Source organism: Homarus americanus, unplaced genomic scaffold (assembly GCF_018991925.1).
Source record: "Homarus americanus isolate GMGI-L3 unplaced genomic scaffold, GMGI_Hamer_2.0 scaffold24922, whole genome shotgun sequence".
NCBI classification, from domain to species: Eukaryota; Metazoa; Arthropoda; class Malacostraca; order Decapoda; family Nephropidae; genus Homarus; species Homarus americanus.
In genome coordinates this window covers 2,789,876-2,816,942 of record NW_024722610.1, presented here as the reverse complement: position 1 = coordinate 2,816,942, position 27,067 = coordinate 2,789,876, and the positions used below count along the sequence as shown (strand labels likewise).

The window sequence follows — 27,067 nt, the reverse complement described above, 5'->3', positions numbered from 1 at the left end:
TTCCGTCGTGTTACCAGTTAGTCATCTTCCAATACAAAAACTCTCGTGTCAGATACTCAACTTAAACGTATTATATTGTGACGAATACATTGAAATAAGTGATTCTCGTCCTAGAAAATCTCATAAAAAATTCGTTCGGTTGTGAGAAGTCATTTTAATGGTTTACTTAAGTTGCAACACACAATACTGACTATGTCATCTTGAACGTCTATGACAACTTAAACATTTAGGCATGAAACTTTGGTTTATATTGATGTTATTTTATAATACTGTACTCCGCGTATTACAGGATATTAAATAAAACTTGATATCAACAATTAATGAGTGAAAGCTATACCCAGAACTCTTATTGAATTTAGGTGTACGGCAATCTGTTATGTTGCATCATGTTAGTGGATGCTAAACACGTTCAGTTATGCACCGTGCCATCACTGGGGCGGGTGGGGCGTGCACCAACTGTTCAAATACCGCGGGTTGATCATATGTTAACAGGAACAGCCAACAACCACCTCCCACCCGTCTACTCCCGACTGTAAAATACTTCCTTATATAAATTATATTATTATTTTTGATGAATGTCTTATATAGTTAATATATTTTCGATAGTCACGTTTGTTTTGTTTAATAATTTATGTTAATACCAAAAATAGTGTTGACCCCGCTCTGTCATTAAGTCGACGTGGCCCATTAATATGACATCAAAAGAACATTAAGACATAAGGTAAACTGCACCAAATTTAACAACATATGTATAATATAATAGGCATGATGTAATACATATGCTATAGCTTAAGAGTGTATATAAATTGTTTATATATTATTGTTTGTATAGTACAATGGCAACTATCGAAAATTTAATCCCTCGTTGTCAACTCGTAACTCACATGAACACATCACGTCCACTTGTGCCAAGCTAGTTCACCTAAGTGGTGGTGTTTCTGGTGTACTGTCTGTGTAGTGTTGAGGAACATACGTTAACCAACATTCTCATCTACAGCTGCTCACGTTAACCAACATTCTCATCTACAGCTGCTCACGTTAACCAACATTCTCATCTACAGCTGCTCACGTTAACCAACATTCTCATCTACAGCTGCTCACGTTAACCAACATTCTCATCTACAGCTGCTCACGTTAACCAACATTCTCATCTACAGCTGCTCCTACTAAACGTGAGTTCCTTAATCAGTATCAATGTTCCTACAATGATTATGCTAGTTTAGTTTTAGTTTAACAAATTTATTGACAAAGTTTGGAGTACAGTTTGCCTATTCTGAGTAATTCAGTCAGGTCTTGACACTGAGGGTGGTAACAGTTCTTACTGCCACGCAGGACAGAGGTAATTGCTCCTTGTAGAACCAATAAGAAAACATTTTTAATTTAAAATTGTATAACATATTCTTAGAAGTTTATTATGTCACTTACACAGAGGATGATTTAAACGTTACGGTATTCGAAAAAAATATTATAGAACATGACAAACAGTTGGTGTGTAGTTGTGTGTTATCCTGTTGAAGGTTGACAAGGAGCAGCGGACTGAACTTTAGGATGACCTTTTGTATCCTAATCTAACCCCTCCGCTATCGCTAAGGGGTTAAATCATCAGGTGAAGTACCGTATGCTGGATAAATCTTCATGTAAAATAAGCTGGTTACAAGTGATTGAGAGAGATAAAGTAGATTCAGTAGAGATATATTGATGATAACGATAAGAGTGTTGATTTCGGGGAGATATATGTACATTAGATTATTATTGATAAGTTGCTCCATTCGGTTTGCTGTTTCAATGTTTTTTGTTACTGCTTAGTGAAGCTTTTATTGTGGGCTGTTATAAGGTTGTTTTTGTTACTGCTTAGTGAAGCTTTTATTGTGGGCTGTTATAAGGTTGTTTTTGTTACTGCTTAGTGAAGCTTTTATTGTGGGCTGTTATAAGGTTGTTTTTGTTACTGCTTATTGAAGCTTTTATTGTGGGCTGTTATAAGGTTGTTTTTGTTACTGCTTAGTGAAGCTTTTATTGTGGGCTGTTATAAGGTTGTTTTTGTTACTATTTAATGAAGCTTTTGTTGTGGGCTGTTATAATGTTTTTCTCTCAAAAAAGTTTGTAATGCTGTTTAATTCCCCAGTTAACCAGGTTGGAACACACATAATATATATTGGGATTTTAGTAACAAAACCCAATTGAAGTTTCTCGTTTTATTATAAAAGTATTATGTTTTAATTCCTGAGTGTAGATCAACCGTAAGTTCCACTATTTATGAGTGAATGAGAAAGGACGGCGTTTATGTAATATAAACGTGGATCAACGTCCGTTCGATATAAGTTGATGCGAGTGACTGCTGAGTAGTGACCCATCGAGGGAGAACGGTGTGGATACGTCGTTCCCCCCTCGAGGGAAGACGGAGCCATCCACTGCGGCTCTCAAATAACGTCTTCCTCTAGTCAAGGATATCAAACTACTGCTCGCTTCAGGTGGCCAGAGAGCCGGCTACTTATGCCTTAACTCAGCATAGTATGACGCAGCTTCCCGTGGGCACACCTTATCACGTGCATTGAACATGTCACCTCATAGCCAGTGGAAAGTTACAGAGGGTGAATCTGAATATAAATCAGATGTAAGAACCCATTTATATAATACTTCTGTTGATGAGACAGGGGCCATTACAAGTTTTCTTAATATAAAAATCCAATGTCGCCATTAAACTAAGGTGAAAAGAGTAAAAATTTCTGCGCTTTTCATAAGTAAAATTTTGGATTAAGAAAAAATCCCAAATTTTGTATAAATGGACTAATATGAAGTCAACTTGTAGTGACATGTTGACCTTATAGAAGTTCTCAGAAGAGATGACTTGGAATTAAGGAGAGTTCCAATGAATAACATATTGGTGGTGGTTCATTGGAGCTCATATAAATCCAGGTATATTTTATATTATGCTATAATTATATTATTTGGAATATTTTGTTCTAATATGACATTTAAATTGGATGTACTGAATAAGTTAGTATAGTTCATTTAGTTTCTGTTGCTCATAATAGTTAAGGGTTGTATTCGTTACACCACCCGATCTATCGGGAACAGCGTCGGGTAAGGTCATTTAGAGATGCCACAGTCCCGGTTGAATCGAGTTTGCAATCAGGATCATTGGAACATTTCATTGGAAGGGGGTAACCGCCCGATGAAGTCCCGAAACCCTTTTCACCCTCCAAATTTTGATATATTGAGATATATTATATTCAAAACTGATAGAAATGAGTTTGTGGGTGACAAAATTTTGTTTCCATGTTCATTTGGTCATAGGAATTTTCTTTCCCCCTTTTTTTTGTACGAGGGAAGTAATATCAAACTAAAACACGAGAAAAGATTGGACCAATACAGTCAGATACCGGCGAGGTAACTGATAACGACGGAAAAAATGAGCAATAATCTGAATAAATATTTTTCAACAGTTTTCACCACCGAAAATTTAAACATGACTGTATACAGAGATAGTGAAGAAAATAAATTAAGCGAGATAGTAGCGACTAGTAACAATGTTAGTAACAAATAGGCAAACTAAAGCCTAATAATTCACTAGGTCCCGATGAGATATTTGCCAGAGTATTTAAGGAATAGCTTAGTATGACCTTAGCAAAGTTGTTTAACATGTCCTTAAAAACGGGTGTAGTACCAGAATCCTAGAGGAATGTAATACCGATTTTCAAGAAGGGAGATTGATCATTATCCTCTAACTACCGTCCAATCAGTCTAACATCATTTGTAGGCAAATTACTGGAAGCAATCATTTCAAACTATTCGAAATCACCCGGAGAAGCACAAGTTGATCAATGATTCCCAACATGACTTCATTCATGTCTAACTAATCTGTTAACATTTTTTTCACCTGTTTTGGAATAAGTGGACGAGGGGCACAATTATGATGTGGTATATCTCGACTTTAGCAAAGCCTTCGACAGAGTCCCCCACGAAAGACTAATAAGAAAAGTGGAGGCTCATGGCACTAAAGGAGATATTCTAAAATGGATTAGAGCGTGGTTACAGGACAGGAAACAGCGAGTGAGTATTAACGGCACTAAATCCGATCTGAGCAACGTCACTAGTGGAGTTCCCAAGGCTCAGTACTTGGACCATTATTATTATATACATAAAAGCATAGATATCGGCGTAGACAGCAACATAAGTAAATTTGCTGATGACTCTAAAATAGGGCGTGTAATTAAATCTGACGAAGACTGCAAAACTACAGGAAGATCTAAAAAAAAAAAATCGAATGGTCTGAAAAATGGCAGATGAAATTCAATGTGGACAAATGTAAAGTACTCTTTGTAGGAGATGTAAACAGGTAAACCAGATACCAGATGAACACCGATGTTATTGAGAAATCCGACTGCGGGAAAGATTTTGGAGTAATGATAAGTAGGAATCTTAATCCAAATAAACGATGTGTATTTGCTCGAAACAAGGCTAATAAAGTACTTGGGCTCATACAAAGGAGTGTTAGTTACATGAATAGCGAGGTCATCCTAAAACTATATCTTACACTTGTGAGACCTAACTTGGGTTATGCAGTTCAATTCTGGTCACCATATTACAGAATGGATATAGAATCCTTGGAAAGAATTCAGAGGAGAATGACAAGACTAATCCCGGGTATTAGGAACCTTGAGTATAGAGACAGGTTAAAGCATCTTAATTTGCACTCCCTCGATAGATGTAGAGTGAGGGGCGATATGATAGCGGTGTATAAATGGAAGTCAGGGCTAAACAAAGGGGACATTACAAAGGTACTCAAACTATCCAACCAGGAGCGAACTCGTAACAATGGTTTTAAATTAGACAAATTTAGATTTAGGCGCGAAGTAGGTAAACGTTGCTTTGGAAATAGAGTAGTGGACGAGTGGAACAAGTTACCAAACATCATCGTTAACTCGAATACGCATATGGTGCCTGTAGATATATGAGACCTCCCACAGTGCCCGATGGTCGGGTACACCATCGGGTGTGACGATAAGAATAGGGCCCCAAAGCCGACTGACTGGTGGTTAGTTTAACTCCTGACACCGACTGCTGTGAGTCGGAGTTGCTTCCACAAATTCCTTGACGATGTCAGGATACTTTTCTTTTACTTATGTGGCTAATGGATAAGTTATTAGTGTTATTATTCTTAGGTATATGAGTAAGGATGTTTAAGTAGGAACTAAAATTATGCAACTGTTCTGCTTTGCCTTGTAATGATTTCATGTTAAATATTCTTGTAAATATATTTGTTTGTGTTTTAGGGATCAGGGGTCACAGGAAGGATCAGGGGACACAGGAAGGGTGAGGGGGTCACAAGAAGGGTCAAAGGGTCACAGGAAGGGTAGAGGGGTCACAGGAAGGATCAGGGGACACTGGAAGGGTGAGGGGGTTACAGGAAGGATCAGAGGGTCACAGGAAGGGTCAGAGGGTTACAGGAAGGGTCAGAGGGTCACAGGAAGGGTCAGAGAATCACAGGAAGGGTCAGAGGGTTGCAGGAAGGGTCAGGTGGACACAAGAAAGGTCTGAGGGTCATGGGGTCACAGGAAGGGTCAGGGGGACACAGGAAGGGCCAGGGATCGAGTTATATAATAATGCTGAGACCATCACCACCGGCATGCATTTTTAATGGGTATGTATTGTTACAGACTAAAGATGGAGTACATGGAAGTGACGTGTGGCATCTGTGAGCTCCAGTTCCATGATGACAACAATGCCCGTAATCTACCTTGTGGACACTCACTCTGTACCTCGTGTGTGGATGAACTCCTCACCAGGGACAAAAAGTGTCCAGAGTGCCGAATCAACATAACAGTGTCCACCTCTCAGGAACTGCCTATCGGTTATACGTTAATGAGACTTGCTCGTGCCTGTGGGGAAATTAACAAGCAGCAGCAGAAAGAAGATTCATCCTCTGATACAGAGAATGAGACCCAACCTGATGCAGGCAAGTGTAAAATACACAGTTCTCGATTATTCTTTAGATGCCAGACATGTGAGGTGTGGGTTTGCAGGGACTGTATCGCGTTGGAGCACCGTCTTCCTCCTCAGGGACAATGCAGGGTAGTATATTTTGTCCAGGCACTGGATGAAGCAAAGGAGTCTTATGCAATGACCACAAGTTTAGAGAAACGGGTGATTTCCCATTTGAAAGATGAACTTAATACAGCTAAGTCTAATTTCACATACGAAAAGACGGAATCTCAACAAAAGATTACCTACTTTGAAATGCAAATGAATTACTATCAAACTAAAGTGGAAGAAGTCAACAAGCTACTGAATAAATTGGAGTCTTATCCCAAGTCACTTGAGACCGCCGAGGACAACATTGCAAAGGCTGAGACACCGAGTGACTTGATAGCAGCTACACAAGCTGGTGCAGATCATTCAAATTCTCTTAAATATTTGGTTATCGAAGTCGAAAAAATGATGAGACAGTTTCCTCCAGGAGCATCAAGCGGAATCCTGAAGTGTGGTAGAACTGGTGTCTTCAATTCCATTCTTTCAAGTCAAACTTCCAATCTATTCACTGAGAGCACAAGTCCAACTTCCAGAAAACTTTTTAAATTAAAAGAATCTGACCTTGTAGTTCCTTCAAGTTCAGGAGTCCTTAAAAAGGAATGTAAAAAAACAGTAAAATTGTGTAATTCACCTGTTACTGGCTTTAGTTTTAAAAATTCTTCAAAAGGATCATTTACCTTTGGAAGTTTAAGTGCTTCAGGTTCTCAGGCATCATCTGATAAAAGAGATTCGCTTGCAAGGTTATTTGGGTTAAGTACCCAGTCATCATCTGATAAAAGCGGTTCGTCTGCAAGTATATTTGGGTAAAGTACCCAGTCGTAGTGACCGCTTGTTAACAAATGCCTTGAATTTTCAGTGTTGTGTAAAAGGCGATATAATTCTTTTTATTTTTAACTGATCTTGGGAAATGGTTGCAGTAACTATATGAAACTTTGTTTCATTAATATAAGATGTAAGCTTTGATATATACTGTACTTGTGTAAACGTTTGGATGAATACATAGTAATGAAAGATCAACCTACCACCGCTGCTGTACTGCCAGTATCCCTGATACCAGCAGATGGAGAATGTGAGCCATGCTGGGCCGCACTACTACATTGCTGTTGTATATGTATAATGCTTAAAAAAATGGTATCTGTGAAAAAGAGCGCATTTTTGTTGTACTGTATACTGTATTGAAGTATTTCATTCTGTGACATTTGATGATATTTACCTCAGAGAATTTCTTTTTTAAGAAAAATCAGTCACTTTTTCTATGAGTTCATTTGATCTACAGTATGTTTTGTACTACCTAATGCAGTGTTGCAACCATACTGCTGTTTTGACATGGGCTGGCAAGGCCATATAATACCTGTTATTGTTTGTAAAATGTGATTTGCATTTTTTTTCTCAGATGTTTTTCTAGATATGTAGGAGTTTTAGCTTGGTAACTATTCTAGTTGAGCTCATACTGTAGTCACTCACGGTGTATGTTTTTTCTCCTGGCACAGAAGCTTTGATATTGGCGGGAGGTTTAGTGAGTTTTATCAGATCAAACCAAGCCAGTAGGAAAACAGTCATATCAGTAACTATGAGGGAAGTGTCACCGATAGGTGGTGGTTATTGTTTGTAAAATGTGAAGTTCCATTATTGTGTCAGAGCTATTCTAGACACTGCACATGGTATTACTTTGACCACTGAATATATGTGTCATCAGTTCTCTGGTATGGAAGCTTTGCTCTTGGCAGGAGGCATAATGATTGTTTATCAGACCATAGCTTACAGCCCAGAGAAGAACAGCACATATAACAGAAACCTGATGCGCATGTGTACATCCACATAAGTTGACCCACCCTTCGTAATTAAAGTGAAATTAAAGACCCGGTAGAGGTCACGGTCACAATGAACCTAAGTTCTCACCGCCACGTGATTAGTCAAACCAGGGTCATGACAGTGTTACCTCAAGAAACTACACTCCAGCCCGCACCTGTTCAAACACAGCTGTCTCGACACACCCAGATTAGTGTTAATTAGTGACGACATCTGCTGGCTTGACACCGCCAATATAATGGACTGACAAATTCTTCTTCAGAGTGATCTATTGGGCGAGTTACTTAAGGTGAGAAATGTAACCATTTCGTGTTTGTGTCCGGGAATCATTGTCTTGTAACTTCGATATAATGATTTATTAATGTGACCATGCCACTGGTAACTAATAAATAAATAGCTGTACTTAGAATTGGTGTTTAGAAAATTTCCCAAAAGAATATAATAGTTAAATAACTAATCGGCCACGCTACCAAACTTTCCTCACTTGATCCTACAACTATAAATTCTTACTCTGCTTATACGTCATACTTTACCCTCATTACAACGTCATTTGTGAATTCTGTTGATGTATAGTTGTATTTTAAGAGTTAATAAATGCTGTCTCCTTAAAATCATACTTAATGAATAAAATTCTTTTCCATATGTCTCATTCTTTTGTTCTTATACTTCACAGGATTTATAAAAAAAAATACTTAACAGAAAATCAATTTCCAAACGAATAAAAATATACAACAAATTTATTTGGCACTTTTATGGTCTGAAGATAAATGATCAAGAAGGTTGTAAGGAATATTGACACGACTTGTCTGTTCACCAACTCTTGTAATAGTGAAGTCATACATTTACCTTAAATACATTATAAACAAGAAGTAGTACTGGCTTAACGTATGTGGTTACACTATTGACCAAGCACCTTTACACCAGCTTTTCATGACCCTCACATTCCCCAAAAAAATAAACAAATAATCACACATACAAAGCTGTGAAATGTGGAGTGAACAGACCTACCAGCCTTCATCTCAAACTATCATGTTAACAGATACGTGGCTACGTTTTATGTACTACTGGTTCACCTCCACTACAACACAAACTAACATTAAGTTCTCTCACCCCTGACTACCTGTATGTGTGTGTATGCTTTGGGGTGTAGCTGTGGAATTGTGTGTGACAGAGTGTACGTTTGGGATTTTTTTTAACTGTGTGCGTGGTGGAGGGGGGAGGGGGGGTTGAGTGGTTTCGTGGTTTAGGTGTTTCGATGTGCAGGTAAAGTGTGTGTGTGTAATGTGGGTTTGTGGGAGTTTGGTGGTGTGAGTGTGTTTATATGCGATTTCGAAATCCACATAACATGACAAACTGCGTCACCTAAATATAATGCAACACATAGTGTCATATTGGGACACCTTGCCCCACACCCCACACACACTGGGATCACGCGTGTACAGTCCAGCACCATGGGACACCACCTCACATAGGGATCACCAATCCACAGTCCAACACCTTGGCCTCTGCCGTGGTTTTACGACGAGCGGCAGCTTTCAGGGTCTCAATCCCACTCGTAACTATTCCAAACCCAGATTTATCGTAGTGGTCTGGATTGTCCCTGAGGTATATACCAAAACAGGCGAGGCTGGCGAAGCCTTCCGAAGAGCAACCTGCCACTAGGCCAGCTGTGACCTCTGTCGTGTACACGCCGCCGCTGATGATGCCGTTGACGAGGGCGCGTCCCCCAGTGCCATCGTTGTTTTCGTAATCTCCTCCCCGTAGGATCTCTCTGGGGGTGTTGAGATGGTCGACCCTGTAGAAGGAGGTGTTGCTATAGGAGACACCTCGCTCTCCAGCACACAAGAGTTGTGCCTGTTGGCAGCGGGGAGTGTCGCCAAACATGCGTACATATACACGCCCTCTCAGCTGACCTGCCCACGCCACTTCCAGAAAGATGGAGGGGGATTCGCGGGGGACCAGTTGCCTCACCGTATCGAACTAGTTAGAGTATAAACACAGTCTTTTAACAGTGGACATACTGTACTGTACATGTCAACGTTTGGAAATAATGTAGAGGACAACCACACCATTCATGTGTTTACCTTTATAATTTGGTTAAACAGAAACACACTATATACTATATATATATATATATATATATATATATATATATATATATATATATATATATATATATATATATATATATATATATATAGAGAGAGAGAGAAGTGCTTTTCCTTTTACTACACGGTACGTGAAAACATCGGCTAAAATGATCCCATGTAGTTGCCACTAATTTATTGGCCCACAGCTGACTCAACAACATGTAAATACACCTCTCCATTTCAGCTACACAACCTGCGGTAGATATTTTGCATACGTGATACATCGTATGAAACGACTGTAGCCATCAGCACTGTAGATCTATGATTTACGACAGATGCACTGTAAAGGAATTTAATCACAAAAAAAAAAATATATATATATATATATATATATATATATATATATATATATATATATATATATATATATATATATATATATATATATATATATATATATATATATATATATATATATATATATATATATATATATATATATATATATATATATATATTTTTTTTTTTTATAACTCAGTTTTATAAAATAATAATTGCCCAATAAAAATTATGAGCCTTTGGACGGAGACGTCTAACTTCATCAAACAATTACATGTATATGCCATAAGTATGTGAAATTTAAATTTACTATAAATCTTTAACAGTGAGAAAATAAAAATTCTAATACGTTATGGATGGAATTCATCACGGTTTCATTCTCATATCTGATGGTTGGCGACCACGTCCCTCCACTATAAAGGTTTTCAGGCTACCGTTAACACTATTCCCAGACTCAGCAACTCTCCGGGATCACATCTTTTAATTTTAACCACCCATCCCAGCCTCTGCCTTCCCCTAGCTCATCTACCCCCAGTTTTACCCATTAATATCTCCACCATTATTCCTAATTACAGGTATACGGTCAATGCATCTCATTTTACTTATTTTATAAATTTCCAACTATTCTCAAGTGGTTCCTGGCAACAAATGTATTTTTTCAATGGTTTCTTCATCAATACTACTTGTCATAAGGAACCACCTGTAGCCTGGCTTGTTAAAGGTCTCGAACCTATTTCTGTTAAGGTTGTTCACAATGTAAACTTTAATGTTGGGATGCAATTTTATTTATGAAACAACCATAATCGTGTAGCGTACACTGTAAGGTGTACGCTACACGATTATATATATATATATATATATATATATATATATATATATATATATATATAATGGAAAACTATTAAAATATATGGGAAGATTTAGAACAAAACACACTGTAGGCTTACAGGGACAATGAGACCAAGAGGTGGGTGGTCAAGAGCCTTGAGGGCGTGTAGGTGTAGGAGGTGATCCCTCTCCGTCACCCTCGCCCACAGTTGTCGCCCGTCCACCTCCAGACTCCCGTAGACGTAGTTGCCAATATCCAGAACTGCTCGTAGTGTCTGATAATATATATATGTAAAGAAAAAATATTGTTAAATACATTACAAATATTATTTATTTCTACAATGTAAACTTTTTGTAAAGTGTACTCAACAAAAATAGGTATTAAGGTCCGGGTTATACAAAGTGTGTGTGTGTAGTAATAAAAATAACACGCAAGTATGTACTGTAGGTCTACGTTTTCTGTTAAATCCTTCTTTCAAACAGTTCTCGGTGCAAGAAGCCATTAACACCTACCTGCTTGCTAAGTGACACTATTTTGGGCACTTTGGGCAGGTTTCGGTGCTGGTCCTGCAACAAGCACCGCTCTACAGCCGTCAGACACTCGCCAGCCATCACAGTTGCGGCAGTCATCTCCTCCAGAGTTACAGCTGCCTTCACTATGGACTTAGTGTGCTGCAGATCCACAAACACCTTCTCCACCTCTAACAGCCTCTTCTTTGAATCTTCTCTCGATGCCTCCACTTCAGCAGCGACCACTTCCACCTCCTGTATCACCGCCATAAGGCTGCCCACAGTGGTTGCGTGCTGCTCCCTCACAGCACCCAGGGACGAGACCTCTTTTTCTATTCTCCTCTTCAGTTTCTCAGCGAACTTGATCTTTGAGGATGAGGTCTGAAGGTGGGTTCTCTTCATCTGGACGAGGGCTTGAGGGAGAGGTAAAACCCTGCACTGTCCGCGGGGAGGTTCGTAGTGACCCGAAGTGACGCAACTTTCACAGATCCACACATTACACCGCATACACCTTAAGTACAGCAGGGAGCCGTGCGTACGGCATCTTCCAGCATCTAGTTCCGTGCCTGAAGTGGCTGACGAAGAGACTAAAGTGCAGGAGTTTGTAGGGTCTGGGGCAGAGACGGAAGCTGCCTGTAACTGAAGCGAGGTGACTGTGCCATACAGGGACCTTGCTAACTTTAGTAGGGGGAAATTGACAGCCAGCTCAGAGGCACTAGATGTTGTGAAGGTACGACGACATTCTGGGCACTTCTTGTCTCTGGCGAGAACCTCTGAGACACAGGGAGTACACAGCGAGTGGCCACAACCCAGGTTCCGAGGGATGCGATTGTCGCTGAAGCGTTCCTCACACACACTACAGTTAAGACCAAGGTCCTCCATGATCTAGTAGCTGTACCTAGAGAAACACAAGAATATCATAGAGAATCCTTTAAATATCATTTACATTAGCATGTTCTGTATGCATACATGAGGGCAGATACAAGCACAATGATCACACAAATCTTTGTTTTCTATCTTTCTCTCTTTCACAAACACAACGAGTAACTAACTCGCAAAATCGATAACAAATTTCACACTTTAATAAAATATAAAAACTGTTTTAAGGTGAAGTTTTAAAAATCCCTTAAATTAGTAAGCCTTTTTTTTAAGGTCAGAAAGGTTAAGAGTCAATGTTAAAGTAAAAGTTTTAATTCAGATTGTTTCCAAGTTATTTACTATAATGACAGTGAAAATTAAACTATACAGCTCCCCTACTCCATTAGGGGATTGTCCTCCCCTTCAATATGTGTAAATATCTGAAAATGTCCCATAAAGAAAGAAAAATGACATAATTAGATTGACTATGGATGTGTGCGAGAAAAAGGTTGGCTAAGTTCTGTTGTACTGAATATGATGTAGTAGTAGTAGGCATTGTAGTGATGGCACCAATCAATAAGGCGGTGTACCTGTAATGACGTCACCAACCAATTGGACGGGTTAGTGATGTCACCAACCAATAAAGCTGTGTAGTGACGTCACCAACCAACAGAGCTGTGTAGTGACGTCACCAACCAACAGCGGGTTAGTGATGTCACCAACCAATAGAGCAGGTTAGTGATGTCACCAACCAATAGGGTGTAGTGACGTCACAAACCAATATAACGGGTTACTGATGTCACCAACCCAAAGGGTGGTGTAGTGACTTTACCAACCAATAGTGCTGGTGTAGTGACGTCACCAATCAAAAGGGCGGTGTAGTGACGTTACCCTGCTAATAGGAGGTGTAGTGACGTCACCAACCAATGGGGCGGTGTAGTGACGTCAACCAATTTGGGCGGTGTAGTGACGTCACCAACCAATAGTGCGGTGTAGTGACGTCACCAACCAATAGTGCGGTGTAGTGACGTCACCAACCGATAAGGCGGGGATTACTACTACTACTACTACTACTACGATTACTACTGCTATAATAAATTAGTAGTACGTAGTCACCCCCCTATTGGTTGGTGACGTCTCTAAACCAACCTAACGTAACTCCCAGGTCGCGTTACGGTGTTTAATCATCAAGTGAAATAAAAGCTGGGGGTAATATTCACATGACCCCCCCCCCCCATGAACCCTTGCTTTTACCAAGATTCATTTTATCGTTTGCAAAAGTACAAAATACAATACCGTACTACTAGACAATGATCGGCTACAAACTCTATACATTCAATATCGGATCACGTGAAAATTAGCCACCCTACCTTATTCCACTTGATAAAACACCCTAATGCCACCTGGGGGAAGGGGGGGATAGGATAGGTTAGGTTAGGTTAGGTTAACGTTAGGGTGATTAAGTTACGTTAGGTGAGATTCGGTTAAGTTACGTTTGCGTTAGAGTAGTTATGGTAGGGTTGTTAGTTATCTTTAGGTGAAATAAGCTGGGGGTGTCTAAGCTTTAGGTGACCTGGTTATTATTACTGTATTCTAGGAAGGACTTCAGTAACCATATCACCACACGTCAATGTTTAGCAAGCATAAACGAGTCATAGAATAATTAAATATAAATACTATGGGATAAATTTGCTCAGCGACTAAGAGTAGATATTAAATACATAATAATATCTGGTGATGCCACAAAAGTTTACCAGCGTACATTGAGTGGATTGGTTGCTGACTCGGCAACGCTCTCAGTATGTCAGCGCTCCCTGCATGGCAGTGAACAGCGACATCAACCCACACGAGTCTGACCTATACTGTATAGACTGTTAATGAATAAGATCCATTCCTGTGTGCATGAACCTCTGTCCTGCGTGGCAGTGAGAAGTGATAACCACCCTCAGTGTCAAGACCTGACTGAATTAAACTCAGAATACGCAAACCGTACACCCAGCTCTGTCAATAAATTTGTTAAACTAACTAAAACTGTTTAACCAACTCTATTTCCTTCATACAAATCGATCGAATTGATTTTGCACAAGAAACTTTGGTTACAAGATTATATATCTTCAGATCTCAAACTGTAATATGCAGGATGTTATGAAATTAATTACAAATGCATCCTGTAGTGGAATGCTGAAACAACATTCACGGACACACACGAAACCAAAATTTAAAATTGTAAACTGAACTAAACATTTGTTGCTAAAACTTCACATGAAAGATAAAGTTTAGGATTACAAAACGGGAGTCAAATAATCTAAGCCTGCGCATTCTGCACTCATGGCAGGACGCGGCGCAATATTTTTGGAGTTAAAACGCTCCCCAGCAGTTTGTAAACACTGTGCGGCTTGCTGGGGCTCACCAGGTAGCTGTACCCCACATTTACGTGTCCTCAGAATAGTAAACCCGTGGATCAGTTCGTGAGTGAAGCTACATAAGGAGGAACTCTCAAATGGTTTTGGTTATAAGATGGTTCACGTGATATTTGGCGAAAATTAAGACTAGCAGAATTATTGTCCCTGCCTAACACAACAGGGAACGATTTGGGAGCTTTCACGCGGACATTCTCTACACCACCACACAAATAGTAAGTACTTTACCCACCTAGTAGTTGTGTTTGTTACCTCTCTTGTAGGTACTCAGTAGCCACTGTGAGATGTATTAATATTGCTAAAGTAATGTCGCAGCTTGCAAGGAGCACACCCAGTCACTTATACTGAACCTGTAGTGCCATCTAGTACTTATGTAAAGGTCGGACACGCGATCGAAACCATACAAGATCGCCGAGTATAGACTACATTACTTAGGTCATAAACCTAGATGGATATTCTGCACGTATTTTAACGGTCAATTTAATATTTTCTTATGATTAGTATCCCTAAAAAAAGAGAGATATTTCACTTAATCTTAATGCACGGCAATGTACCTCGAATGTTTGGGAAAAGATGCCACGAGTTGTGAGAAAAATGCATACCACAAACTGACGTTAATCTAATTCTATTGATACCGTAAAAAAATTATTTACTTGATACACTGTTAAATCTACCTAAGAATCTATGAGGCTTCGTTTACTTAAAAAAGGACAACCAGATGAAGCAGTTATAGTAGCAGAGAATCTAGCAACCCGAAGCTTACGTCACACTCGGGAGAGCGGGGAGGGTTGGGGGAGTAAACGTTCCCTCACCACTGCCAACATTTTCTCATTTCCTTTACTTTTAATTCCCCCTTCTATATAATTTATGTATCGTAATCACTCAGTAATACATGCAAGACAGAAATTCTACTTTACCGAGCTTTAGCTTGCAAAAGGTACTACGGCGAAGGTAATTTAAAACCAGGTAAATTCCACGTAACGGGAGCGAGTCTTCCTAATTTTGCTGGATTATCGTACTTATGTTTGGTAGTTTATTTGGCGGGAATGTTGTCGATAATGTATTTAATTGTTATCAGCTGAGAGGTAATATGTGTGTCAAGGTCGGTAATGGACGAGGCGACTGCTTGCACTGTTGTAAGTGGAGAAGTGCGGTGAGTTGTAGGGAAGTAGACTGCCACCGAGGTGGTGGTGTGAGGCGGTGGCGTGAGTGCTTTTTTTAGTTTAACAAATTTTTGGGCAAAGCTTGTCGTACAGTTTGCCTATTCTGAGTAATTCAGTCAGATCTTAACACTGAGGGTGGTATCACTTCTCACTGCCACGCAGGGCAGAGGTTCATACAAAAAGACATGCATCATATTCATTAACAGCTATATATGTATAGAGGTCAGATTCATGTGGGTAATGTCACTGTTCACTGCCATGCAGGACAGAGGTTCGTACACAAAGAGATGCATCATAGTCATTGACAGTATATAGGTCAGATTCATGTGGGTAATGTCACTGTTCACTGCCATGCAGTACAGAGGTTCGTACACAAAGAAAGAAATACATTATATTCATTAGCAGTATATATACTGTAGGTCAGTGGATCACATACATTGGAGTCATATTCTAATTGAAGACTAATCAGTGTGGGCTAGCAAATTTGGGATAAACAGCAAGAATGTCCTCAAGCACACCTGATTCAATGTAGTAATTACATAGTTCAAGATACAATAAGTCAGGTGGCCTGAAGTCTTTGCCAGTGTCACATTCAATAATATAGTGTTCAAGTGTATGCTTTAAAGGTTTATCACAAAGTTTACATGCTGAGTGTTCCGGTATGGGTACAGCGTTACTAACTTGCCAGATGTGTCTGTATCCTAGCCTAATTCTGGCCACGACTACATCACATTGTCTGGTTCTGTCCTTATGCGTGGGTACGTTGTGGTAGGGCGGTGAGGGAGGAATGGTATCACACAGAGAGGGAAGGTGGGATAGTTGGTGTCACACAGAGAGAGGGATGGGTAGCTGTTGTCATACCGAGGGGAAAGGATATGGAGATACAGATGTTGTAGAATGCAAAGGGAGAGAAGAATATTAATGATTGATGGTGAGGGAACAGATAAAAGGAGAGAGAGAGAGAGAGAGAGAGAGAGAGAGGTACTGTTTGGTGTTAACTCTTACGGGACATCAAACCTTCCACTAGTCATCCCTGCACAACGCTCTCCTGTACTGATCCTACCTGTAATCCTGTTCACGTCTACCTGGTCTTAAAGCCGCGCACTCTAACACTGTCGAGTGGTAAACAAGGATCACCTAAAGATTAACTCCCACCTTATTTTACCTGATGATTAACTCCCAGCTTATTTTACCTGAAGATTAACTCCCAGCTTATTTTACCTGAAGATTAACTCCCAGCTTATTTTACCTAAAGATTAACTCCCAGCTTATTTCACCTAAAGATTACCTTTTTTTTTTACCTGAGGATTAACCATCAGTTTATTTTTAATGAAGATCAAACACTAGCAATGCTCTGATTAGGTTTGGTTAGGTTAGGTTAGGTTAGGTTAGGTAATCTTCAGGGGATGGAGGCAGATAGGTGAAGGGGGAAGGGTGGAGGGAGGAGGAGGTGGAAGGGAGAGAGGCAGGTGAGGGGAAGTGTGGGAGGAAAGGAGGGGGGAGAGGCAGGTGAAGGGGTGGAGGAGGAGGAGGTGGTGGGAGAGGTGGAGGGATGAAGAGAGGCAGGTGAAGGGAGAGGGAGGGGGAAGAGGAAGTGGGAGGGAGAGATGCAGGTGAGGGAAAGAGAGTGAGAGCCAGGCGAGGGAAGTGAGGGTGGGAGGAAGGGGTAGGTGGAAGGGAGAGAGCCAGGAGAGGGTGGGAGGAAGATAAGAGGGTGGCAAGAGAAAGAAGTGGTTAAGTTCTCGGAAACTCTCACTTGTTGTAGAAACTCAACACAGGAAAATGTAAAATATGTATTCAACTCATATACTATCGTGAGTTTGTGTTTCGGTCTGAATGAGGTGTGTCTGAATTGTCTGTGACCAATCTATATACGTTTCTCTTTTGGCCTGTCTTCTTTGTGTGTGTGTGTGTGTGTGTGTGTGTGTGTGTGTGTGTGTGTGTGTGTGTGTGTTCCTTTCACACACCGTACTTCACATATCAACACAAAACCTCCATAAAATAGTGATCCCTACCCCCACCTCCCCCCCTCCTCTCCCCCAAAAAGGAATAGGAATAAGAAAAAGAAGCAAGAATGCAAAAAAATAAAATAAATGAAAATGAATAATAGAAAGACACAAGAAAATCCCATAGGTACATTCAGACAACGAACTCAACTTCCCCCACACCATAAGTTCTTAAAATAAATAAAATAAAATCTACTAACACACTGGGATCCATTAGTCATGTTCACCAATTTCAACAACGACAGTAAAACATATTTCATGGATGATAAAAGATAAAATAAGGGAATAAATATGAGAAAAATCTTTTAATACATCTACATTCACTTTTACTACCGTGTGTTTTTTAATGACAGGTTCTACGTCGCTGGTACTTTAATATGGCAGCTCACTGTTGAAAGATTACCGATTGGGAGATTAGCCGCCATGGTTAATTAAAGTTGGATTGGACTCTCAATCTCCAAAACTAATCTCATCTACAAAGTTTCATAAGTTTGTATTTATTTATTTATTTATTTTTTTTTTTTGGGGGGGGTATTTTGTTCACTCACGCAGAACTATTCAGAAAAGGATATTGTAATTTTGTATAGCGAAAATAGATATTAAGAAAGGGAGGAGAAGAGACTTAAAACGGCGGTATAATAAACATGAATAATAATAATAATAATAATAATAATAATAATAATAGTTATAAGCAAATGCTCAGTTCATATTCTAGATTCGGAGGGACCTCAACTTGGAAGCCAACTCGTTAAGTAGAGATTCTGAGAAGCCACTCAAAGTTTGGTTCCCATCCCTCGCTTGAGTGATGTTCAGTCTAGGTAGAGTGTTTACTGACAGTCTTAGTGGTGGTGGAATGTTGGCATTAGTTATTCTCAAGAGTTCTCGGCTTCGGAAAGTGTATCGACCAGTTCTCATCTAATGCGTCGTGTGATTATGGAGAGAAGACTATTAAGGTCTTGTGTGAGTGTTGTCCCTCTCTCTCTCTCTCTCTCTCTCTATGAATTTATGTTATGCCACTGTGTTTTATCTTTGGTTCCTTTTTTTCACACAACATTTCTGTTAATTTTGTAAAAGTACGTTTACGTCCTGTCTATGCCAAGCAAACAAAAATAGAGTTTACAAAACTCAAGTTAAAAATTTCGACCAACAAAACTTGCATTTTCATAGCAATGGAAACATTTTCATTCTTAAACAATTTAAATGTATTTGAACTTATGGTGAATGAGTTACCAGTACATGTTGTCCATAGACAGGTATGTAAAAGGAATAAGAGGCATTAGAAACCTACATTATAGTGAGAAAAGACTCGAAAATGTGAAATCAACTCACCTGATAAGGACACCGCTGGACGAGTGGGAAGCGTCTTGTCGGGCACCTGAGCCAACCATCCGGCCAATAGTGTCCGAGCACTGTTGGATGTTAACCAATCATCGTCGCCATCAGAAATAAACCTTAGGACATGGGGAAGATGGAGGAAAGAATAGTGTCCCTCCGTATCTTGACTGAGGTGCTCACCGTCCTTCAACACCCACAAATTAGGGGAGTATGATGAGATCCTTAAAGCCTTGTTAACAAATGCGGTAAACTTCTCACAAGACGCGTCTCTCAGTGTGAACAAACAACTCTTCGAACCGCCACGCCGAGGAGGAAATGTTATCCGTAAAGCTTGTCAAATCACATTACTTGTATTCCTATCTTCCTGCCTAGCGCCACACGAACGGGTAGGGGGGATCGTTTCAGAACACCTTAGAACAGTTAAAGGAGTTAACGACTCAAGTTTGTGGGAGCGTCACAACCCAAGCAGTCAGACCAGCGGCCCCAAAGGACGGCACACAACCCCACTGGGATATGTCCATCGCGGAGACAAAGGCTTCAAATATACTAGAAAGAACATCGACTAACTTAAGAGAGCTTTTGCCTACTGTAGTAAGTGTCTCTCAAGCTGTCTACTTCCTACTATTAACCCCAAACTCTTCCACATGCACTTCAACTTGTTTCCGATATAACACAGTCATCATCACACCAATGCAGCCGTTGTAGAGTAACAAAGATGTTTTCCTCAATTAAATAAAATAGATTACATATATAAATAAAAAGGACACATGTAAAATCCCATGGACTTATGTGATTTTATAAAATTCACGCCGCATGCCTCGTGTAAATATTAAACCTTAATTTATCGTGTTAGTCAATTGATTAGAGTATTCATTTTAGCTGCCATAGTAATGCTGTTGTAACCAACCCATCGTGGTTTGCATTTTAGTTAATAATTTATCATTTTATTTTACATTTTCTCACACACACACACACACACACACACACACATATATATATATATATATATATATATATATATATATATATATATATATATATATATATATATATATATATATATATTTTGTTACGACCGTGTCGTATTTTTTTCTTTTTTTTTATATATAACATGCTCCCATGTTCCATATTATTCCTGTAATGATGTGTTAAATTTACTATTATATATTCTAGTCACCTTACCCTGTGCTGTTAAGGTTTTACTGTCATTATTTGTTCAAGCCCATCTTATTTCTTTATTTTGTATTGTAACCAGCATTCTTTGTTCTCTAACGACTATCTGCATCGTTAAACGACCCACCGGCGGGTCGCGTGGCGGGAGCCGACCTTATATATAGGACCCACCAACTGACTTGAGTTAGTTCAGTCCTCTTGTCATACAGTCCACATCCTTTGAGTGTCACTTGTTACTTATACTTAATTTATTTGTGTTGTTCCTGTCGCCACCAATGTGGTATATCTATGTGAGTACCTATTTATGTCTCTGTTTGTGTCCATCAGTATTTGCTTAGTTGTATTCAAGTAATTCAGTGTTGTTTCACGTTAGTTAATTTCAGTGTTAGTTTTTATATGTTTATGCAGTGTTAACGTAATTCAATGCTTTATTTTTATTCTTTTGATGTTTCGATGTTTTGTATCACTTGTGTCTTAAAAGTTTCGATGGTGAATCAATTTGTTGTGACAACCTACGAGGCTCTTTATTGTGTTAATATTTAATTAATTAAATTCTTAAAGGTTTACTTTATTTATTTTTACTCTTTTAATTTACTTCACTTTTTTGTTTGGTTACGCCTAGAACCTGGATATTTAAGTAAATTAAGAGACGGCGTAACAATATATATATATATATATATATACTGTATATGAATTTCTTGACAACCAACCCTCATTGCCCACTTCATGCCCTGTCCATTAACCCTCACTGCCCACTTCTTATCCAATCCACCAACTATTATTGCCCACTTTATGCCCTGTCCACCAACCCTCACTCGCACATGCTGCCTTATTTTGCCGTAACTACCATCTGCATTTAGGATATATTTAATCAATACAATGTACGATATCTGTCGGCGTAGAGGTAAAGTGTAGTCCTTTTAACATGATGACAATACTGTATGATGGAGAGTTGACTGAGATACAACACAGTGGGGGGATGAACGAGGTGGACACAGAAAACAGAATCGTGTGAGCTTCATGAACACTAACTTCCACTGCACCGCCAAGGAGTCTCAAGGGAAGTTTAAGTTTCTCCCCAAGTCTGGCCTCTGGGACACCTTTGGGTAGTTATAGTTCTTGTATGGATCAATGATACTCTTATGGATATGGAAGGCGTCGGGGTTTTTTGTCTTACTCATCCTCTTTTGGTAAGGATTTTAGAAATCCACATTCTTGAGGAACACTGTGAGAATTCGGTGAGGAAGGCCCGTTTTTGTCGTCTTATTTAGTGAGCTTCAGGAAGAAGATCTCACTGTCCTCCTCCTGCTGGGGTGCATCAGTGATGGAGCGATACTAGACGAAGGCTTGGCGGACTATGTTCCCCGATGGTACCATAACATTTCCTCTCGTTGAGCTTCATGTGATGCTGTGTAAGTGTGTGTGTGTGTGTGCACTTGATGCATAATTTACTTACCTACTTGTATAAATTACCAGCTTTAAATAATTCCTCCCATGCGAGAGAGGATTCTTGTCTTCTTCAACACTGCAATTATGCTGCAGAGTGAGGTGTGGTATAGTAACCGTGGTTGTGTTGCAGAGTGTTAAGGAACACGATTGTGTTACAAGTGTTGAGTTGCTAATTTTGTGTTTCAGAGTGATGGAAGAGAGTGAGCTGCGGTGCGAGGTGTGTAGGGAGCGATACGGTGAGGAGGAGCGGGCGCCTCGGAACCTTGGGTGCGGCCACTCCATGTGCACCCTGTGTGTTGGGCAGCTCATCGACGGGGATCACCAGGCCGCCTGTCCTGAGTGCCAGGCTCCCTTTTCAGCTCTCAGAATCTCGGATACGGTCGTTAATTATCCACTCCTCAGGCTTATACGCGCCCTTGACGCCACCAAGATCGACAAACTCCAGAAATTACCACAGCAGGAGGAGGAGGTGGTTCAGCAAACGTCCAAGTCCTCATTTCCAAATCAAAGTTCTTTATCGGACACTGCAGCAGTAGGGGAGTGCAGAGTACACAGAATACCTCTTTCATCCATGTGTATGAGATGTTCCGTGTTGTTGTGTCAAGAGTGTCTTTCTTTAGACCACTACCCTCCACCCAGAGGTCAGTGTCGCACCCTTGCAGTTACTCAAGCTATAGCAGAGATAAAATCCAGCCAGTTGCAGGCCATCTCCTCCAAAATGGTGAGTATAAATGCCCTGAAGCTGAAACTAGAAAGAGAGATCTCCTCTCTCTCCTCTACAAAAGAACAGCATACAACCACAGCTTCCAGACTCAACACGTTACTGCAGGCGGTCGAGGACAGCTTCAGAGATCTAGAATCAAAACTCGATTTACAAAATGAGGAAGCTGTCAAGAAGCTGGCTGAGATAGAGAGCATACTGGAGATGCTGCGACAGACGGAGTGTGGAGTGGAGAGGGCCAAGACACCGCGGGATATATTGAGTGCTCTCGAGGTGGGCGGAGACTGCCTCAACCAAGTAGAGGAGTGTCTCACTCAGGAGCAGCACCGCCAGGTCCCAGCCCTACCCAGGATCATCTCCAGGGAAAAACAGGTGAGATTGACTATTCATCCCTCAAATTATATTATCAATTAACTGAAGGTTTAATGATCAGTAGATGAAATGCTCGAGAAGATTCAAATTGTTGTCTTACTAAATTTACTTTACTTTATCCAACTCGCCACTGATCAGCCTGTTCGGTCCTTGGGCGGTCGGTCACGTCTCCGTTACGCACTTTATTTTCTTCAAGTTTCCGCGAATGGTATTATTTCTTCCCTGTACAAAAATTAAATTAAATGGCTGATTTTATTTATTTTTTTTCGTATAGTTTCGTTTACTTATCTATTCCCCAAAATCTTCATCAGTGAAAAATGAATCAATGAGTATATAACATCTTTCTAAATTCTAGGTCAGTCAAATGTACCATCCTCATGCCTAAGGGTTGGCGACCACAGCCCTCCACTCGAAACATGTTCTTAGCCTGTACTGTATTTACTAATCCTCCCATAGTTTGCATCTCGCTAGGGACCACATCCATCTAATCTCTTGCTTCCCTGACACTCTTACCCTCAATTTCGCCCATTAATATTCTACTATTCTCCCTTCATTCTTAATTATATGGCTAGAGTACCTTATCTCCCTTATTCTAACTTAACCTAACCTACCTTCACCTAGCTTAACCTGGCCTAATCTAAGCTTACCTAATCTAACCCCCCCCCCCATTAGCGTTACGGTGTTTAATCAGATGAAATAACCCCGGGGGGATAATCTTCATGTGCTCCTTTTTATTTCCTTACTGCTTCTTCATTTCTTTTCTGTCCTTAAAACGAATACTAATATTAATGTTTCCAGGTTTGTTTGTTTTTTATTGACATTTTCAGGGACTTAATATACTGCATTTATTATCATCCCCCCTCATAGAACCTCCGTGAAGTGTTGGAGACCGGGAGGAGCATCTACACGAGCCGGGAGGTGGGAGGGCGGAGGAGGTGGGCCAGGGTAACTCGCCAAGACGAAATGCTTCATCTTCACGCACTTCAAGTCGGCGCTCACGCTCCTCATGGTGTTACTGTGCCCGTGAGTTTATGATTCAAGTTCTGTAACACCCTCTTACGGTTTCCGCCTTCGGGACTTGGGGAGTTAGTATAATAAGCTTGTGGTGTGCATGTTGGAGCGTGATAGGTTGTTGACAATAATTATAATGTCAATATTAATGATAATAATAATAAAATGGTGATGGTAATAGTATTAACGGTGATAACAATATGATAACATTTGATAAAGATACTGATGGCGATATTAATGATAGGTGATAGTGATTGATGACAAGAGATTACGATGATGATGATGATGACGATTAATGATGATAACTAAACAGCACTCGAACACTATGCCAAATTATACCGTGTGCTGACGTGTCCTCTCTCTCTCTCTCTCTCTCTCTCTCTCTGTTGTGGACTTACAGACCTTGGCACTGAAAAAATAGCAATTTAAATATTGTGATGAACGTATGTGATAAGTATGAACAGTGCAGCTATATGTGTTATCTTAAAGCTGTACGTACATAGTCTGATAAGTAACTAGTGAAGACGCCAACCGCCCTACTCACACCACGTCAACAATAATAATAATAATAATAATAATAATAATAATAATAGTAATACATCTTGAACTCCAATAAAGAAAATTATAACTAAATCCTCAATTGCTGCATCATATAATTATACAGTACACATATTTAAGGATTTACAACATAACATGGATTACTGTTTGTAAACAATGAACAATATCGACATTGGTCATTTACAAGTTACATGACTCATAAGGGTGTATGTATTGTGAGATAATTTTATACTGATCATTTAGTCAGGGAGAAATAGTTATTATTCATGCTGTCACCAGGCTGTCAGTGGTGTCCTGTGTGTTTCAATCTGGCTTAGGAAGGGGGAAAAAGAGAGAGATAACACATAGGTAAAGATAACAGAGATTGAGAGGTTATGTGTGACAGAAAGATAAATATAGACACAGAAAGAAGGCAGAATGAGAGGAAAAAGTTAATATTATTTCTTGTTCTACTCCACAACACTACATCCCACCTCACATTACTCCTCCACAGTACAAGATGGTGAGACAGCTGGTGCCCTGTCAGTGTGCGTCCATCTTCCTCGACGTGGGCATAGGAGGCGTCCTTCATGGACGTGTCTACGTCCGTATGTTCGGGGACACCCCACGCACTCGTCAGACGATGCTGCTTTGTTCAGGCGAGCAGGGCCCCAGCTACAGAGGCACCTGCTTCTTCAAGGTTGAGAAGCAAGGGCAGCCGTGGGAGACGCTGCTGGGTGGAGACTATGAACATAACAGAGGAACGGGAGGACGGAACCTGGTCTACGGGGTGACGGATGGTGGTGTCTACAAGACGGAGGTGGTGACAGGTCTCATGGCGAGTGGCTCAGCCAAAGAATCCTCAAAGTTAGCGCAGTTCTATTTCTACCTGAGGCAGATTCCGGGATCTTACGACAACGGGGGACACGGGATCGTCACCAGTGGTCTGGATACACTGAGGGCTGCGTCTCGCCACTACCCCATCACAGATTCACTCGTGCAAGACTGTGGGCTGGTGATTCCTTCATGAGAAGACAATTGATATATATGAAACCCGTTTTTTATTCAACAATACAAAACTTTCATTAGAAAGTTCAAATAATACTTGAGTGACACTTTAAGAGATGGATAGATATTCATAAATGTAACTCAAGTCTTTTACTGTATATATATACCGTATATCTGCACCACACAGTCAGTGCCTACAAACCTCTTAATTTCATCTCACATGTGGTAATTCATCTTTCCTTAAGCAAAGTTTTCCACTGTCCACTGGTGATGTGATCTTACAAATGGCTGCTCACTGACACTCCAGTTCCTCATTCCTTATAGTAATATCACATAACTGGATATCAGGTCTCACCAATTCGTTCTTTTTCCATCTTATACTTCTTTAAAGAAACTGGAGACTATCATTCTTGTATCCATAACACAAAAGCGTATGATGCTTTTGAACATATACTGTGTTTCCAAGGACACTCAAACATCACTTCACTAACAACTTTTTCAGTATGTATGTTTCTGCACATCATGGATTAATCTAAGTCTTCTGTAGCAACGAAATCACCCAAGACCATTTATTATCAAGCTTAATCCACCATATGCATTTGTTTGTAATATAACGTCAAGTTTTAAATAAATATTAACTAATTTATCGAACATTACAACAAAGTTTATAATTGTTGTTGACCGTTGAGTTCCTCCCCAATCGTCTGTTTCAAAAAAATTCCATATTGCTCTAAAAATGTGCAACTTTCCTCACTATTTCTCGTCTAATTTTGGTTAGGTTAGGTTAGTTTATTTAAGACAATATCCTCAGTTATACGTCTCTGTGTATTACGTCTCTTCTTTGATTTTCTTTATTAATTTTAAGTTATTTCTTCGTCAAAAGTGTTCATTCAAAAGCTTTACCCAGTACAGTACTTGTTACGGGAAGTGTTAATCCTCAGCCTATTTAACACTGATAACAGTAGATGAAGCAGCAGTAGCAGACTAGCAGTAAACAAAGCAACAGTAGCAGACTAGCAGTAAACAAAGCAACAGTAGCAGACTAGCAGTAAACAAAGCAACAGTAGCAGACTAGCAGTAAACAAAGCAACAGTAGCAGACTAGCAGTAAACAAAGCAACAGTAGCAGACTAGCAGTAAACAAAGCAACAGTAGCAGACTAGCAGTAAACAAAGCAACAGTAGCAGACTAGCAGTAAACAAAGCAACAGTAGCAGACTAGCAGTAAACAAAGCAACAGTAGCAGACTAGCAGTAAACAAAGCAACAGTAGCAGACTAGCAGTAAACAAAGCAACAGTAGCAGACTAGCAGTAAACAAAGCAACAGTAGCAGACTAGCAGTAAACAAAGCAACAGTAGCAGACTAGCAGTAAACAAAGCAACAGTAGCAGACTAGCAGTAAACAAAGCA

At 39.9% G+C, this 27,067-nt stretch overlaps 2 protein-coding genes across 3 annotated transcripts; one reads left to right on the top strand and one right to left on the bottom strand.

Moving 5' to 3' along the window:
* The first annotated feature begins 875 nt into the window (after window positions 1–875).
* LOC121862885 (E3 ubiquitin-protein ligase TRIM32-like) lies at window positions 876–27,067 on the top strand. 2 transcript variants are annotated; one of them, XM_042361270.1, is made up of 5 exons: window positions 876–1,172; window positions 5,658–5,956; window positions 22,197–23,103; window positions 23,971–24,126; window positions 25,166–27,067. In XM_042361270.1, exons 3-5 carry the CDS (start codon window positions 22,201–22,203, stop codon window positions 25,679–25,681), a joined length of 1,575 nt encoding a protein of 524 aa, XP_042217204.1. In that variant the 5' UTR covers window positions 876–1,172; window positions 5,658–5,956; window positions 22,197–22,200; the 3' UTR covers window positions 25,682–27,067. The 2 variants fall into 2 exon arrangements, with proteins under 2 accessions (XP_042217204.1, XP_042217205.1); XM_042361271.1 differs by lacking the exons at window positions 876–1,172; window positions 5,658–5,956 and adding an exon at window positions 14,796–15,099.
* LOC121862886 lies at window positions 9,249–15,265 on the bottom strand. Its single transcript, XM_042361272.1, has 4 exons — window positions 15,117–15,265; window positions 11,610–12,504; window positions 11,216–11,371; window positions 9,249–9,819 (listed from the first exon to the last, which is right to left on the bottom strand). Exons 2-4 carry the CDS (start codon window positions 12,486–12,488, stop codon window positions 9,304–9,306), a joined length of 1,551 nt encoding a protein of 516 aa, XP_042217206.1. The 5' UTR covers window positions 12,489–12,504; window positions 15,117–15,265; the 3' UTR covers window positions 9,249–9,303.

Excerpts from the sequence above, each read along its gene's own strand:
- LOC121862886 (XM_042361272.1), bottom strand. The coding sequence starts at position 12,488 with ATGGAGGACCTTGGTCTTAACTGTAGTGTGTGTGAGGAACGCTTCAGC. Across the intron at positions 11,372-11,609 it reads TAGTGTCACTTAGCAAGCAG|ACACTACGAGCAGTTCTGGA; the intron begins GTAGGTGTTAAT and ends ATATATTATCAG. Across the intron at positions 9,820-11,215 it reads CTCTTGGTCTCATTGTCCCT|TTCGATACGGTGAGGCAACT; the intron begins GTAAGCCTACAG and ends TACTCTAACTAG.
- LOC121862885 (XM_042361270.1), top strand. The coding sequence starts at position 22,201 with ATGGAAGAGAGTGAGCTGCGGTGCGAGGTGTGTAGGGAGCGATACGGT. Across the intron at positions 23,104-23,970 it reads TCATCTCCAGGGAAAAACAG|AACCTCCGTGAAGTGTTGGA; the intron begins GTGAGATTGACT and ends CCCCCCTCATAG. Across the intron at positions 24,127-25,165 it reads CTCATGGTGTTACTGTGCCC|TACAAGATGGTGAGACAGCT; the intron begins GTGAGTTTATGA and ends ACTCCTCCACAG.